Genomic DNA, 17,052 nt, shown 5'->3' with positions numbered 1-17,052 from the left:
CTGTGCTGCTTTGAGGAGTTTCCCAAGGGCAAAATCAAAACATACTTAAGGTTGGCATGCACCTCTAGAAGTCTTCTACGTCCTACAGTTCTGCACATGATGGGACACCCAGAGCAGGGCGCCAGACAGGTTGTGAGGATCTCCCACGAGGGACTCCACAACCTCTATAGGCCGCTGTACCACACAGTAAAGAAGTGCTTCCTGATGCTTACACAGAATGGCTGAGAATGCAGTTACACAGCTATGAGGTTGCAAATGTAAGTGATAACACAATTTGAGGCAACTGTGGTTGCCCAACTTTGGGCTGAGGAACTTGATGTTGCAGTTCTGTTTGTCTCTCCATCTCTATTGCACTCTCCACCTCCTCTCAGCTCCCCACCAAGCATATGTCCTAACTCCAAGGCACTGCACCTCCATTGTAATAGCTACTATTGAGGATTAGAGTGTACTCATAAATATTGCTATAAAAACGCAAAAAAGACCTCAGTGACTCCTCTTCAGTTATTTTCATGTTGTGGGAAGTACCTGTATGTGTGGTACTCTCTCTTCTACACCATATTTCTAGACATGGCTGTATTTCTGCTGCTCTTTACTGTCCAAAATATTGTAAAGGCTGAAATTGCTGTGATTTTGAATGGACTGTGGCTGTAGTTTTGGGAAATGTTTTGTTGATCTTTTTTCCCAATAAACCAATATGAAACTTGTTGCCTCAGGAGAGCAAGTCAAATGAATTTATAAGAGGCTGTGCACTGTAATATAGCAACATTTCAGCCTTATGCTTAGGGGAAATTGTCTGCAAGGATGGGGAAGCAGAGCCATGTATCTTGCAGTGAGTTGTGGCTGGATTTCTCATTCCATTGCTTTTCACTGAAGCATTAAATACTGCTGCTGGAGACAGGATATTAAACCTGCTGCAATCATGTGTGTGCTTCTCACAGCTTTTACTTCATAAGAGGCAAACGATCTCCTTTATAATAAAACTTCTGTTCTAGGCCTTGTAATTAAACAACATAATGAAAATTTTGTATAATGTATCTGTAATTTCTAATTTGGGCTTACAAAGGCAAGTTTGAACTTCCCCAGAACTCTATCCTGCTGTGCTTAGGAGCTGGCAGACAATGGGAAATGCTTTGTCAGCAAAGCAAAGCAAATAATTAGAACTTTCTGTTGCACTGGGGTGCAGCCTTGCTATGCTTGCAGTCTCCTTCCTACTATTTCCTGCAGACAGACCTTTGTTTGCTGAGTTATCATTTTGAATTAAGTCTTTCAGACTTCCTGTGACTGGATGAGCCCATCAATATATTTTTCATCGTTGTCAGCTTCCTACAGCCACCTTTGTCCTGCTCTAGCTTCACATCAAGCCAAAAGCTGGTTGCAAACCTCTGACATACTGTCTTTGCTTATTCATATCAGGAAACCATGGTATTAGGGATTGAGAGAGCGTGGGGGTATGTAAGAGACATTTGAACTACATGGCACTCGATGGATTTTGAGATTTAGCAGAGATACCTGGGGATCTACCAAAGTGCTGCACTTACAGGGTCAGAACATAGCAGCTGCATCTATGTGTCTGCCTCTGTGCTAATGAAAAAGACAAAAAAGTATGAGGCTGAGGGCAGCATTCTTTGGCTTCCGATGCAGGCAGCAGGGCATGGCTTTTGGGCACATTATTGGCTAGGCTGTCGGCCCTCTACCAGAGCTGGGGGCCTCACTCAGGGTGCCTGTGGGCTTCTCTGGCTCTGCTGCAGCCGGCAGCATCCAGGGGAGCTCAGTTCCAGGCCAGCACTGTGCAGCATGCTGGTAGGCAGTGTGGCCAGTTCTGCAGTCTGTGCCTTGACCTTGTCTCACTAGCAGTCTTTTAGCCTGACACACGTTAGCTTCCTGCAGCTTGCTTTTTTTGTCTGTTGTTGTTGTTTTTTTAACAGTCATAGAAGAATTGGTTGGAAGGGAGCTGTGGATGGTGTCTGCTGGGTTTTGTGCCCTACTCAGTGACTCTGGGATATCACCAGTCGTCAACAAACTTTTTGGCTGGCTGAGTGTTAGCACTGCTCAGCTTTGCAGTGCTGCAGAAACCTGGAGCAGGTGCGCGTCCTCTGAGCAAGCTCAACTGCCCTTCAGCTCTTCCTTTCTTTGCAACATCGGGAGCTTTATTAGGTATCTCATTTCTTAAAGTGGGGCGGAGAGAGGCCGGGAAGCAATTAGTGTGTCTGACTGGAGTGTGGAACTTCTGAATTCCAAGGGTTTCTAAATTAATATGCCGTCTTTGTGACTTCACTGCCTTATGTCTGTCTGTATTATTGAAATTATCAGAGAACACTTATGATTCCTTGCAGGTGTGATGTAAGCACTAACTACATTACATATATTTGGTAGTGAGAGCTGTAATGTTAAATTCTTATTTAACTTCATTTCTGATGGTGAATGTTCTTTCCGAGTGAGGGTGGAGAGAAACTCCAAATTTTTCTTTGTTTGAAGTGTCCCAACATGACCTTTGCTGGAGCTCATGTCTATGGAAATCAGGGGTTCTGAGTCCCACAGATGATGCACAACATTGGGCTGTTGCAGTCATGATTCTCACTGGCCTGTAGAAAGTCTATATTTAAAATTAAATGGTTGTGCTTTTCATGAAAAGGAGTAACTTGAAAATGTCAGAAATAGCCCTTGAAAGCAATCTGCTGCATGTTGTTCTAAATAACAACCATCTAAATAAAATCCGTCCCCGTAGGTAGCAAATTAGAATATGATGTATGAACATTTGTTTTTTTCGTGTGGCTTCACTGTCTCCTAATTAATTATATCTAATCACATACTAAATGGCTATTTAAGATGAGGTGTGGCGACTTACTGGTGCTTCTAAATAAAAATGACTCAGGAGAGTACTACTGAATATTCTGCAGTTGGATGTTTCCATACTTCATTACCCCTGTTCCTGTTACAGGTGCATGTGACAGCATTGCAGCAATGAGTGGAATTTTGAAGAGGAAGTTTGAAGAAGTTGATGGCTCCTCACCTTGCTCCTCTGTACGGGAATCAGACGATGACATTTCTAGCAGTGAAAGTGCTGACAGTGGTGATAGTGTCAATCCATCCACTTCTAATCATTTTACCCGTAAGTACCAATGTTCTGTATCTAAAGAATTCTTTCTGTTCCTCAAAATAAAATTAGGCATTTTAGTTTGATAGAGATGATGATTTAAAATTGAAGAGGTGACAAAATTCACTTCACAGAGAGCTTGTGAGTTGCTCAGAATGATTTAGCAAACTTGAACCCTTTTGCCTTTACGTTACCTGTGTACAGCTATTTGTAGTTATAAAAATGTGAAGTCACTTGGAAGACCCTAACTGTTTGCTGTTTGAATCACGTGTATGTTCAGAGCAAACACTGGGAATTGTGCTTACAGTATTTCAAGCGGGTGCTGTACAGAAGATACTGTAGGTAAGTTTAGTTATTTTCCTTGGACATCTGTCAGCTATCTGCAAAGTATTGTATTGGCAAGAGATCTCCTCCAAGGTAGATAACACTTTTTTTTTTTTTTTGGTTGGTTGGAGTTAGTTTGTTTTGTTTTTTGTTTGTTTGTTGTGAATGGTGCAACATTGTGTATTAGTCACAGAGACACCTATTGCAGTAGTTTCTGTTCTTCATATAGAGGAGGACATCTATACTCAGCAATTCTTTTGTGCTCAGATAACATTTGTTCTTAAGTTAGCAAAGCTACATAGGCTATGTGGGCAATATATATATGCATATATATACATATATGACAAATTAATTTATGTTTTGTGGTTTATGCTGCATGTTGCAGGTGGCTTTGCTGTTTTGATGGTGAACTGTATGTTTTAAAAAGCTGGGTTTTTTGTGCTTCAACTCTGCTAATCTGTGTACTGGAGCTAGTGGCCATAAAGCTGTTTCTTAGAACTGTGGACTAAGGAATAGATGAGGCGCCCTTGTCACCACCCATGTACAGTATGATGCTTCCAACTGTGTGGATTAGCTTGTGTTCAGGAGTCATGTTTGTCCATGTGGTATGAAGGCTCTTATAATTGTTTTGTCTGCCTAATGCTGCAGTGCAGTTTGAGCTAGGAGCTGGGTGTGAGCATCGAAATCCTCTGTTCCGTTATGGAATGCTCCTCCAAAAAGTGTTAGGCAGGTGCAACTTTTCTAATGGGTTTACACGTAAAACTCTTGATGAAGTGTATATTTAGGACTCAGTATTAGTAGGAGACTTTGTATTATGGAAATGCTATAAAGGAGTAAGTGACCCAGTAAATCTTGTTAGTAGTAATAGGAAACAGTTTGATGGTAATATTCTCTACATGCTGATCTTTTAACTTTTGCTTCTATTAAAAGACTTAAATGATTATTCATCACAGACTGAAAGCAGCCCTTGTACATCAGTCATTGCCACCCACATAGAAGACAGCAATTTTATTGTGAATATGCAAAGAAAGCTTGCAATTCAGAGGAGAAAGTTGAGAGACGTTGTAATACATGCATATAACAGTGAGCTTTGTTTATAATTGACACAATAAATGGTTTGATTTCTGAATAAAACCTTTGGGGGAAATTATAACTTTTCTGAGTGTTATGAGTAGAGGTCCATATGTATGTATCACTGGCAGTGTCTTCCTTCCAGTCTGTTTTCATATAAGCAAATCTGAAGTGCCATCATCCATCCTTTACTGACTGGCAGTGTGGGTTTCGTGAGTATCACAGTGACCTGCAGTCAACATCAAAATCTACATGTTACATCTGTAATTTAGCTTTTAAAAGCCTTCATATGGCCCTCTAAATCTTATTTTTCCTTTCTAATTGGCCTAAAAAAAGAAAATTCTTGAATCATTTTTAGCTATAGCTTTGCTGATGCATCGGTGAGCAGGCAGGTGGTTCATAAAGCTATCTACAATCACTGATGCATCTTAGTATTTATGATACCCTTAAAACATTACATGTTAGCTCAGATAAACAAGAATGTTTCAGCTATTGTGCTCCATTAGCCTTAAGTTCAGTTCAGCCTCTCAGCTACACAAGGAATATAGCTGCTGTGGATCATTCAGATGGGGCAGAAACACCAGAATATAGCTTTGATGCAAATAACTATACCTGTAGTGTGATGGCAGAAAATACATGACTAAAATGTCTATGAGTGATGTCTGTTGGGGCTTCTACAAAAGGGTAGGTACAGAGTTTTTTTAACAAGATATCCATTCAAACAGATCAAGGCAGCGACAGCGCAAGGTGCAGGCATCTTCTGAGTCATGAAATGAAATTGCAATCTGCTTCTGCTAAATAAGGTAGTTGCTGTTTTCATTGCCAGATGGGTTTAGGGTGAGTCTAATATATATATTTATATAAAATACAGAGTGCTCCGTAAAGTGCAGACAACTGTTACTGCATCCATAACTACAAAATTAGTGAAATTTGCTTTTTCTTGTTCAGGTATGTATGTATATACATCTTCACCTTTTCAATTCTCATATCAAATGGTGATTAAATACCTACATTCCCAGTGACAGACACATACCTTACTATCTTTTATTTATTGTTCTCAGTCTATTGAGGTCATTTCAGTTTTACCCAGCAGACAATTACTCACACCATAGGTTTACCTTAAGGAATGCCAAACCCTGTTACTGATCACCAGTCTGCTTATGTGTCTCATTTCACAGCCCCTCCTCAGGGGAGGAGAAGAGTGTCCATCTTCAAGCAGCATTACAAGTGTGTATGTAAGCTGTATATATATATAAAAGGTATTAGGCTCACCAATATTGATTTTACTATTAAAGACAACTGGAAGGATTCTGAAATACAGATACATCCCCACTGCTCTTCTTTCCGTAGGAGTGCAGTTTGGAATATCGTAGGGCCTCTAGAAAATTAAGATTTGCTTCATTTGTGCAGCCATGTAAGAGTTTGGAAGAAGGTATCAAATCTTTGGACATTCTCTAGGAAGGTTTGGATTCTCTTAAATTACCTTTATGTGAAGGCTGAAGTTTAATTTGATGTAAGGTCCATAGCAGAAGACATTACCTGAGCCTTGAACTTAAAGCTGTTATTTAATTTGTGGTTAATGATAGAAATCTCAAGGAGTTGGACATAGAAATGCTAGCTTATTATAGGAGAACACTTAGGAAGTACAGCTAAATGCAGATGTTCTTTTTTTCATGGCATCTTGCAAATATTTATGTTGCCTGCCACAAGGCCTGGAATTTCCTTGCTAATCAGGAATACATTCTCCTCATCATTTGTTAACTCGCATTAGGAAGTACAACCAGGCTTAGAGAGTCTTGATTTTAATTTCAAGGAAGTGAATGCATCTGCGCAAGAAATACCAAGAAATGCAAAGAAATTCAGTGGAGTGAATTTCTCAGAGGCCAAACGCTCATACAAAATGAAAGGGCAAGGTATGCAAGAGATCCCACCTGCTGTCTTTCACCTGGAGTAATGACTGCAGGGGAAGGAATTTTTAAAAAGCATAAAGAGGCATTAGGAGGCCGGCTGATTTTTAGAAGGATTTATGTTTTTAATTCTATGTTTGTATTCTTGAAAATTGCTCTCCTATAAATTAGTACATTTCATGCGATATACACAGGGCAGTTTTTCCTTTAAACAATGCATTTGTTGAAGACGTTCATCACATACGCAAAATGCCTGAAAATGCAAATTAATGGAGCGTTGACTGGAGTTGTATTTGTATCCAATGGCTGATCACACACAAGTCTCCATAAGGTTGGACAAAGGACTGACTGTAGTCTTAGGAGAGTTCGGCAAATGCAATTGTTATGCATGGGTGTTCCTGCAGGGATATGGCAGCATCCTCACAGTGCTCAGAGCTAGGGCCAAGGTCAGAAATAATCATCCAGGAAACAGCAGCTGGCATTTAGAGCAAATGGGGAGGCAGAGAGTGGTTCACTGTCTCCAGTTCTCCCTGCAGGCTGATTATATTGCAGAGCACAGAGTCTGTGCCGTTGTAGTTGAGTGTCGAAGAAAAGCCTGCTGCAGATAGAGGGCAGTGAGGAAGGAAACATACAGCCTTCTTTGAGACTTCAGCAGTGCATTTCCAGCTTTCAGCATGCAAAGAATTATAACACTTCTGTAAAATTTTAAACAAAACTCTGACAGTGAAGTCAAATTTTAACTGAAGCTCGGGTGAAAATTGTCAAAAGTCAGAGCTGCCTGTGAACTAGTCTTTTTCAGAAACCATTTCTGAAGTGCAGTGCAAACCTGGCATTATGTGAGCATTCCCATCCAGCCACTGCTGTGGGATGAATTTAGCCTTGGATTTACAACAGAGGGAGGTACCAGAAGGATGGAGCAGTGAAGCTATGTTAGGGTCAGCATTACTATTGTGCAGTATTGTGCCCATCCTGCCCAATTTCCAGCCCTCATGTTGCTCCTTTCTGAATGTGCTGTGCTTGCCCTCAAGATACAGTATGTCACAGCATTTCCTCCTAAAGAGGATTTCTGGTTTTGTGGGAAAGGCATTTAATTGTTAGGGGCTTTAAATTTTTAATATATGGAGTCTGTTAGAAGCGTATCTTCAGAGAGATGGTGAGGGAGCAGAGAAGCAATTTCTGGAATACGCTAATTCCCCAGGTTTTTTTGTTTGTTTGTTTGTTTGTTTTCCAAAGAAGATGGTGGAGCAAAGCTGGCTTTTGTTGGTGATATCTGACCTGGGTTTCCAGGGGGTGTGAGGCTTTGCCTTCTGTGTCACTAGACGTGGTGGAACATTGCATGGCAGTCAATGAGCAGATGGAGATCGATGTTAATTCTTCTTGCCATAACAGTTTATGTGGTGCTAAAAGTATGTAAAAAGCTAACAAATGGGAATAGTAGAGTATAATAAAGCAGTGTTTCCTCCTGTCTAAGACAGTTTTAATTCAAAAGGCTGCAGTTTTTCCCCAGCCCTTAGGAATGTTCATGTGTCTAAGATGGTGGTGGTGACAATGAATTGCTTTGCCCTCATTGATGGAAGAGTGCTAGTAATCTGCCGAGTAGCCATATGGTTTACATTTATTTTAATGTGTCTTTGACATCAGGAGAATAGCTGAGACAGCAGAAGAAAGTACTTATGTTTTGGAGTTCAGCCAGAACTCAGATTGTTCATGTTCAGTAATCAAAGAACTACCAGTTTGCTCAGTAGAAAATGTTTGAAAATCTTTATGGGTTTAAAATGTCACTCATGTCAGGATTTTGTAAAATTGGGAAGTATGTTTTGCATTTCACAGCCAAATACAGCTGTATCAGGATTTGTTCCCAGGTGTGGGGGTTCTGGCTTCTATTTCAGTCATGAGATATATAGAATTAAGTGCTCTGTCTTTCACAGGTTTTACGCTGCTGTAGGTCCATTGCCCTAAGAACAAAATGAGGATGCCTAAAGCGTGAAAAGCGTGGGTGGTACAGAGCATTACTTGTATATGAGAATCATCTTTCAGTACATCATTGCTACTGCTTACCTATTTAATCAGTTATAATTTAGTCACGTGTAAATGAGGCTTGTATGTTTCTCACAAGAGTACACCGAATTTTGGAGAAGGATTACTGTAGAAACTAGGAGAATTAGGGGTATGTGTATGCTTGTTGTGTAGGAAAAGACTGTACTGCAGCACATACCTCTTGTTTTATGTTGCTTTGCAGCTTTGTGAACAAATCACTGAAAAATCTCAATTTCTTGAATTAGTGCTGAACTATCTATAGTCCTTCTTCTAATAGAAAACAAAGGGCTGTAATGAAAAAACTTGATATCTGGTAATAGGCATTCTTGCTTGTAGTACAGTTGTTCCTCAGTTTTGCAATTCTTGGACTTCCTTTGAACGTTCAATCACCAGAGATTGTGAGCCTGGCATGGTGCACAAAGAGAACTGGTGTAAATGCCATGTGTAGTCATTAAGTAATTGTAACTGGTATGGATAAAGAGGACTACTATAAGGAAGAGAGGGTAATAGCTGAGGAAAATATGAATAGATGCATCCTACAGTGTACACGCACATCACAAACGAGGATAACAAAAGGGCATGAAGAAAGAGCAGATTGTGTTTCTAGGATGGGATAACCATCCGTGTTTTTCTTTGAAAGTTTTCCCTTAAATCTTTTGGCCTGACCTTTAGGAAGCCTGTTTACAGCATGTTCCCAGTTTCCAGAAGAGTGCTGTGTTGCAGACGACCTGAGCAGTGGCTGCTAGTGCAGGCTGAATGAGTGCTGTCTGAATGGGGCTCAGCACTGCCTGGAGCCAGCCTGGAAAGTGCAGCAGCTGCTCTGGCATGGTGTATGTGTGGAGCTGGGAAGTCCTGTGGGACTGGGCGTGATGCCACGGGAGGCAGCAAGCTGCAGGCTCTGTTCTGCTAAACCCAGAAACTAAACCACTCAAATGCCAAAAATCAACATTTGAGCTGTTGCTTCCATTTCAGAGGTTGAACTCTGGCAGGGCTTTTTGAAGATATCTCTTTCTGAAGACCTTGTTCAGATATAGTAACATTTTCTGAGGGACAGTTCTGTAGCAGTAATTATGTTAACAGCACCATTCTTCCTTCTGGTAATATATTTTATGCTTTACAATACATATTCTGTACATCCTTCCGTTTCGTCTTGAGTTAAGCAGTGTCCTTAGCAGTAATTACAACTGATTCAAACCTACTGCTTTAGGTGCAGTGCATGCAAAATAGCATATGGCTCTGAATCCTGCTGAGATGATTGAAGAATGTGAGTTTTCAGTGACTTGAAGCAAAAAGAACTGAATGAGCTGGTGCTGGAGAATGTTTAACATTTCCATTCAAACTCTAATACTAATTGCCTTTGAGAAATCACACGAAGGCAGTGAGAGACTGAGACTTGACGAAGTACAGCAGAACACATGCATGGTGCCTTTGCAGGGCTGACTGTGCTCCTCAGCATGACCTTTGGTACTGAGAATCATAGAATCACAAGGTTGGAAAAACACCTACAAGATCATCTAGTGCAACCATTCTCCCATTACCATTGCTGTCACAAGCACTAAACAATATCTCATAGCTCCTCATCCAGACGCTTCTTGAACACTGCCATGGACGGTGACTCCACCACCTCCCTTGGCAGCCATTCCAGTGTCTGACCACTGTCTGAGAGAAAAAGTTTTTCCTTATGCTAACCTAAATCTCCTCTGGTACAGCTTGTGGCCGTTTCCTCAGGTCCTGTTTGTTGAGGTGATTGCAGCTCCCCGGGCGCAATGATGGCAGGCTGATTGTATCCTCCACAATCTGGGACACCAGATTTCTGTTTCTGGCTAATGAAGAGCAATCCTGTGTTCTTTTGCAGGTCCTGCCTGCTCTGTTCTTACAAACAACATTGTCATAAATATGAATACATTCTGATTTCTTTCTAACAGTAGAATAGAATAGACGGCAATGGAGTTATCTGTAGTGCCTCAGCTCTTGCTTTAATAAGCTCTGGGGTGAGACAAGACAGAAGCAAACCCAAAACATAAGATGAGTTTCAGATTGCATGCAATCTGAGACCCCTCAATGTTTACATGCTTACTTACGAAGATTAGTGTATAATTTGTCTAACCAGGAACTACAGTGTTAATAAATGACAGCATGAATTTTACTGACATTTACTGACATTTTCAACAAATGCATTTCACAGATCTCGCTGTCTTCAGTACAGCTGTATAATGCTGGACTTACAGTGCTCATTTTTGTTGCAGTTAGAGTACTCTAGCATTTTCTTGGAGTTCAGCTTATTTCCACTTTAACACCATTTTTGTCAGTGACAAAACAGAACCTTTAACGGTGTAGCACTGATAATTTAATTGCTAGAAGCGAGAAAAACTATATAAAAAGTTGAGGAAATGTATTAATGGGTTCTTTACGAGAGCTCATGGCAACAGCAGTCTTACTAAGACAGTTGACCAAACATTTAGGCATAAACATATGGTGATGTATGAAATTCTTGTAAATGTTGACAACACACACGTGCTCACATGGGTGTCCCTGCCCCTCCCCAGAAATCTACACGGTGGGATAGCCTGTGCATGTAGTCTAGCTGTTACCATTGTTACCATAGATGATATTCTTTTTTTTCCAGATGGAATTTGTTAGATTGCACAGCTTTCTGCCAAGCTCCATTTATTAGTTTGTAGATCGTAAATAAAAATTCAGGTTGATTTCATTATTTTTAAAGTAGTGTAATTCAGCTCTTCCATAGAAACTGACAGAAGAATGGAAGCACTTTTATTCCAGCATTTGGTACTTCTGCCAGTAAGCAACCATGTCAACGATTCCATAGCTGAGTCTAAAAAAATTGCTATACATTTGAGTGTTATGTAGTAGATGCTGAAGTTTGTAGAGATTCAAAGGCATTTTCTAGTTTGTGGGATGTGGGCACAATTACCTTGTAGTTCTTCGTGACGCACACACACACACACACGTACATACATACAGTTAACCTTCTGTATTTTCTTTCTTTTGATATTTTCCATAGTTTTATGTCTCATCTCATTTGTGGCTGGCTGTTTTATGTAGTATAAGTGCTGCTTGTCCTTCAGTAGCTGTCAATGCTTCTTCCCAAAGATCCAGTTGAAATTCAGATAGCATCAATAGTACTCCATCAGAAACTGGATGCATCCAGGATGATTGAGACACCTCCTTTGCTAGGAGCAGGATATTTTAATATGCGCTTTCCTGTGTGTAAGAACAATAGGCAAAGAACTTTCTGATTCATGAAATATTTTCTTTCACTCTAAATGGAAAGAGAATGTCATGATATCAAAATTATCTATCTTCCAAGCTCTATTAAAATTTTGGTCTTATTAATAGCAAAAATTTTGTTTTGAAACTGTGACATATATAAAAAAAATCAGTACATTACAGTAGGTCTTCATATTATGCAAAATTGGAATAACCCTGTCAACTATTCTATACTACTATAATAGCCTTCTATCCCTAGTAAAACCTCCTGTATATATTTTTGACAGGCTCTGTTGATAAGGAATGTGCTTAAACATGTAAATTTAAACATGTCTAATGTAGCAGAATTTCTTCTAATTCTTCTGTATACATCCTACATCTTTCTGCAGTATCCTTTGTCGAGGACCTGTAAGTGAATGTGGTTATTTATCTGTTTTACACTTGTAATTTAGCAAACCTGCAGCATGTCTGAAGTGTGTGGTGTTTACCATGCCTTTAGCTGCTTGTCAGTATTTATAAAAATAATATTATTTCAATGTTTTACAGAACCCAAAATGTTTTTTATGACTGTGTTAATAGGGCATATAATCTGTGATTTAATTACAAGAAAATATTTTCCTATGTACCTTTTTTTCTCATATATCTAGCCCATCCCATTTCATTTTTTAATATAGAAGTTTGAGGTTTTTACACTTCTGATGATTAACATTTTGGTACTTAATAATTGGAGAATGAACGAACTGTGTTTTAACTGTGACAATAAACCGAACCTATTACAAAACCAAGGCTGAAGGCCAAGTGCTCCCAGCCTCTAGAGACAGTGCAGTCTTTGATTAGCAACATACATCGTGTTGTTCTTACAGCATTTATGGAATGGTTCCAAGTCTTTCAGAAATGATCAGGCACCTTTTAAATCCTGCTTGAGTTCCGGCAACTCAGTTGCTCATTTGTGCTTTCCCAGTTGTTGCCTCTGAACTTCAATAACTTATTATCTACTTTCTTGACAGCCTGTTGTCATTTTGCAGTAAATCAAATTAATCAGACTGCTGGTTAGTCTTAAAAATCAAGGAGGGTCTCCTACTCTGTTTGTATCTTTTACTTTGCAATATAGACTTACCATTGTTACCAGTAAGAAATGATGGATCGATTTATTTTTGGGGGGATTTGTTTGCTTTGCTTCCTTAGTAAAAAGAATAAAACTTTAAAAATGCTATTGGAAAACAGCTGTTTTGGACAAGAATTTCTGTATTAAAGTAGAGAATAGTGTTCATGATTGTAGCAGTTTGTAATGACTTCAGGGTTTGGTAATTTTCTCAACTCTTATCTCCTCATTTAGACTGCACTTCTCTGAATGGTAGCGTGTACATGTTAAGGAAAATCACTTGCTGTGATTGCAAGTTATAATTAATGTAATCATTAATGTAAACTGTATCTGTTTCACATGCTGGGTGGATGGGGGAAGAGCGGTAGATGTAATCTACCTTGATTTTAGAAAGGCGTTTGATACTGTCTCCCACGACATCCTTATAACAAAGCTGAGGAAGTGTGGGATAGACGAGTGGACAGTGAGGTGGGTTGAGAACTGGCTGACTGGCAGAGCGCAGAGGGTCGTCGTTGGTGGTGCAGAGTCTGGCTGGAGACCTGTGACCAGTGGTGTCCCCCAGGGGTCTGTGCTGGGTCCGGTCTTGTTCAACATCTTCATCAATGACCTTGATGAGGGGATAGTGGCCACCCTCAGCAAGTTTGCTGATGATACGAAGTTGGGAGGATTGGCTGACACGCCTGAAGGCTGTGCTGCCATTCAGCGAGACCTGGACAGGCTGGAGAGCTGGGCAGTAAGAAACCAGATGAGGTTCAACACAAGCAAGTGTAGGGTCTTACACCTAGGGAGGAATAATTGCATGCACCAATACAGGCTGGGGGATGAGCTCCTGGAGAGGAGCTCTGCAGAGAGGGACCTGGGCGTCCTGGTGGACGACAGGTTGGCCATGAGCCAGCAGTGTGCCCTCGTGGCCAAAAAGGCCAATGGCATTCTGGGGTGCATTAAGAAGAGCGTGTCCAGCAGGTCGAGGGAGGTGATCCTCCCCCTCTACTCTGCCCTGGTAAGGCCTCATCTGGAGTACTGTGTCCAGTTCTGGGCTCCCCAGTACAAAAAAGACAGGGATCTCTTGGAAAGAGTCCAGCGGAGGGCCACAAAGATGGTGAAGGGCCTGGAGCATCTCCCCTATGAAGAAAGACTAAGTAAACTGGGTCTGTTTAGCCTTGAGAAAAGAAGACTGAGAGGGGACCTGATCCAGGTTTATAAATATCTGAGGTGTGGCGGCCATAGTGGTGAGGCCAGTCTCTTTTCAGTGGTACGTGGAGACAGGACGAGGGGAAACGGACATAAGCTGCAGCATAGGAAGTTTCGCACGAATGTGCGTAAGAACTTCTTCACGGTGAGGGTGACGGAGCACTGGAACAGGCTGCCCAGGGAGGTTGTGGAGTCTCCTTCTCTGGAGATATTCAAGTCTCGCCTGGACGCCTACCTGTGCGACCTGGTGTAGGGAACCTGCTTTGGCAGGGGGGTTGGTCTCGATGATCTCTAGAGGTCCCTTCCAACCCCTACAATTCTGTGATTCTGTGATTCTGTTCCAGCTTCTTCGATCCTGAAGAGAGAGAAGCGGAAGAGAACAAAAAATGTCCATTTTAACTGTGTCACTGTGTATTACTTTACGAGAAGGCAAGGCTTCACCAGTGTTCCCAGCCAAGGGGGAAGCACACTGGGAATGTCCACTCGCCACAACAGTGTACGCCAGTACACGCTTGGAGAGTTTGCAATGGAGCAGGAGAGGCTTCACCGGGAGATGCTGCGAGAGCACCTGAGAGAAGAAAAACTGAATTCTCTAAAATTAAAGGTAAACGCATTAACTTTGAGCCTTGCCTGATGTATTCTTATGAGCAGAGTCAGAGTTGTATGGGCCCAGTGTGCATCTTTTAAACAAAACTGCTTTCAACTCTAATTTCAGTGAAAGCAATCGCATTCTTCTTTATTTTTCTGGAGATACATATTTTTTGATATTATGAAGCACTGATGTAGCTCTTGCTAACGTGTACCTTAAAGTGCTTTACAGGGATGTGGTTGTTTACTTGTTTTTTTACAGAGAAGATGATAAAGGCAGAGACACTGGAACTTAGTCTGAAATTAGACTCTGAAACTGCCTCTGAGCCCTGGCAGAGTGCCGTATTTAGACAAAAGGTATGATAACATCTTAAATAGAGAAAGCAAAACACCTTATTTCCTTTGCCAGTTTGACTATATTTGGTAAGAAAAAGTAGGGAACAGCAATACAGAAAATGTTTTTAGTGTACCAATTTATGCAATCATTCGTCTTTAGTTGTCTGTTAAGGAATAAAAATCAGACAAATTAACTTGCTTTATCAGTTCAGCTTGATGGTAGATCTGAAGCTGTCCTTTTAATTTAGCAGAGTAGAGGAAGGAAACTGTATTTGAGAAGAGACAGAGATTCCATTTTTTGAAGCGTCCCTTCTGTGTCTTTCAATTTGCTAGCAAAATCTCAGGTTTTGTTATTTTGTTTAGTGAATGAAAAACTTCTGGTATGGTGGCATATATTACCTGTATTTTGGGTTTGTTTTCAGATGAATTCTGTAATTAAAAGTAAACAAAGTTGAACTGTGGCTGAACTGGGCTCCACAGCTCCTATTTCTTGTGCTTTGTCAGATACTACTATGTAGGAGCAAAGCAAAATAGCATCCACAAATCTCTTTGCCTTTTTCCACTAGAACGAATGGTGTTTGTAACCTGTCTGTCTGAATACCTGAAGCAGTGCATATGACCCTTACTGCTACAATTATTTTTTATTCAGTCTCCTATTTTTTTTATTTGAATAGAAAAACAGATTCTTATATAATTGATAACAATTGAATGTTTTTATGAACAAAGCCCCACAAACGTAAAACCAGGCAGGACAGAGGCAAATAAAAGACAGACATTTTGACAGGCTGGAAACAAAAGACTGGAGTTAATGATTTATTGTTATTTAGAGATTGTACTTCTAAACATCACAGGATCTTCAGAGCATCAAGTGGGAAGTGAGCTGTGACTCTGAGTAGATCCCTTCGCTGCTGACTTCCAGGAAGAACTGTTTTGCTGTTCACTTGATTTCTAAATGAATGCAGAAAGGAAAGGCTATAGATTTCTAAGGGGATAAGTCAGTGGTTGGGTATAAAGTACTGCGCATCTGCACAGAAAAATGAAGAAAATAGGAAACTGAAGGAAGGTAAAGTTTGTTTTGATTGATCAGATTGATTGAAGGACTGATTAGAATGATTGTGCAAACAGAAAGTAGAAAGTAGTATTTTCTGTGGTTTGTTCTATTCTTAAATTTCAGCTTCCCTGATTAATTTTTCCCATTGGATTAAAATATGCAAAGTAGAACACATTATCTCTTGTACAACTTATTTAAAGAAAGAAAAAAGAAATACGAGTATTTTGGAATTGTCTTCATAACAGGTGCTGTTCGTTATTTTTACTTGCTAAAAGTGAGGAGCCAAATAAGAAATCTCTGTTGATTAAAAGCAGATGATAAAGACTTTGTAGTCATCTTGAAGTCACTGTAGTCATTTAAAGCAGCATTTTGGTGTAAGCACTGCTGACAGTGGCATAAACACTGTTAGCAGCAGAGTGTGAAAGTTTTAATGGCAATCTGAGCATAAAAGCCATCTTGTCGAGATGAAAGGTACAAGGTAGGCTTTACTTAAATGCACTGTCATTTGCAGAAACGGTATGAGTAAATACAACAGGTTAGCTGCAGTACTCCTTATTGCTTATTTATAAAGTCTCTTCAGATTAAGATATTTTAAAATGATTTGCATGACCCCGAGTGATGTTAAAGCCCCTGAGTCTGCAGACCAATGGATAAATCAGCGCAGATTGTACTTATTTTGGAAACAAGACAAATGCAAATGGAAAAGGATGTGGGTTTGTCTTTTGTAAATAATGTTCTAGCTCTTTTTCCATCTGTCGGATGTTAGGGAATGTGCCTGAGAAGTACCACTGAGGAATGGTGAAATGTTAGGTAGCTGCTATGAAAAATCTGCTATTTTGCAATTTTCTATAAGCTGGGAAATCTTATGAAACCTAAATGTGATGATGGTGCATGTTTTCACATGCATATATGCTTAACAATTTCAAAAAGAGGAAACTCGCAGTACACTAACTGCATTAGGTATATATGTGACTTAACTGAATTCATGCAAGCTGATCATGAAATTATCAATAATTGGTAAATTTTAGTATTAAGGCAGAATATTCAGTTTTCCAGTTCTGTCTAGGAGCTTGCAGAAATCTTTAACTTACTCGATTCATGTCGCTGGACAATACAAATGGAG

At 40.2% G+C, this 17,052-nt stretch overlaps 2 protein-coding genes across 13 annotated transcripts in view; one reads left to right on the top strand and one right to left on the bottom strand.

The window, feature by feature from the left end:
* The window catches only part of CSRNP3 (cysteine and serine rich nuclear protein 3), a 94,699-nt gene that overhangs the window by 65,283 nt on the left and 12,364 nt on the right, over positions 1-17,052 (top strand). For all 8 annotated transcript variants that reach the window (XM_085227774.1, XM_085227771.1, XM_085227773.1 and 5 more), the window contains 2 exons: positions 2,939-3,109; positions 14,299-14,558. In XM_085227774.1, coding sequence (XP_085083900.1) covers positions 2,962-3,109; positions 14,299-14,558 — 408 coding nt within the window. In that variant the 5' untranslated portion in view covers positions 2,939-2,961. The remainder of the gene's footprint in view (positions 1-2,938; positions 3,110-14,298; positions 14,559-17,052) is intronic.
* The window catches only part of GALNT3 (polypeptide N-acetylgalactosaminyltransferase 3), a 57,713-nt gene continuing 45,072 nt past the window's right edge, over positions 4,412-17,052 (bottom strand). For all 5 annotated transcript variants that reach the window (XR_014884301.1, XR_014884300.1, XR_014884304.1 and 2 more), the window contains 2 exons: positions 14,190-14,309; positions 4,412-11,655 (listed from right to left, as the gene is read on the bottom strand). The gene's annotated coding sequence lies outside the window, so the exon portion shown is untranslated. The remainder of the gene's footprint in view (positions 11,656-14,189; positions 14,310-17,052) is intronic.

This window comes from Meleagris gallopavo, chromosome 7 (assembly GCF_905368555.1).
Source record: "Meleagris gallopavo chromosome 7, MGAL_WU_HG_1.1, whole genome shotgun sequence".
NCBI lineage: Eukaryota > Metazoa > Chordata > Aves > Galliformes > Phasianidae > Meleagris > Meleagris gallopavo.
The sequence above is the reverse complement of the archived record's forward strand: the minus strand, read 5'-3'. Positions and strand labels throughout refer to the sequence as shown.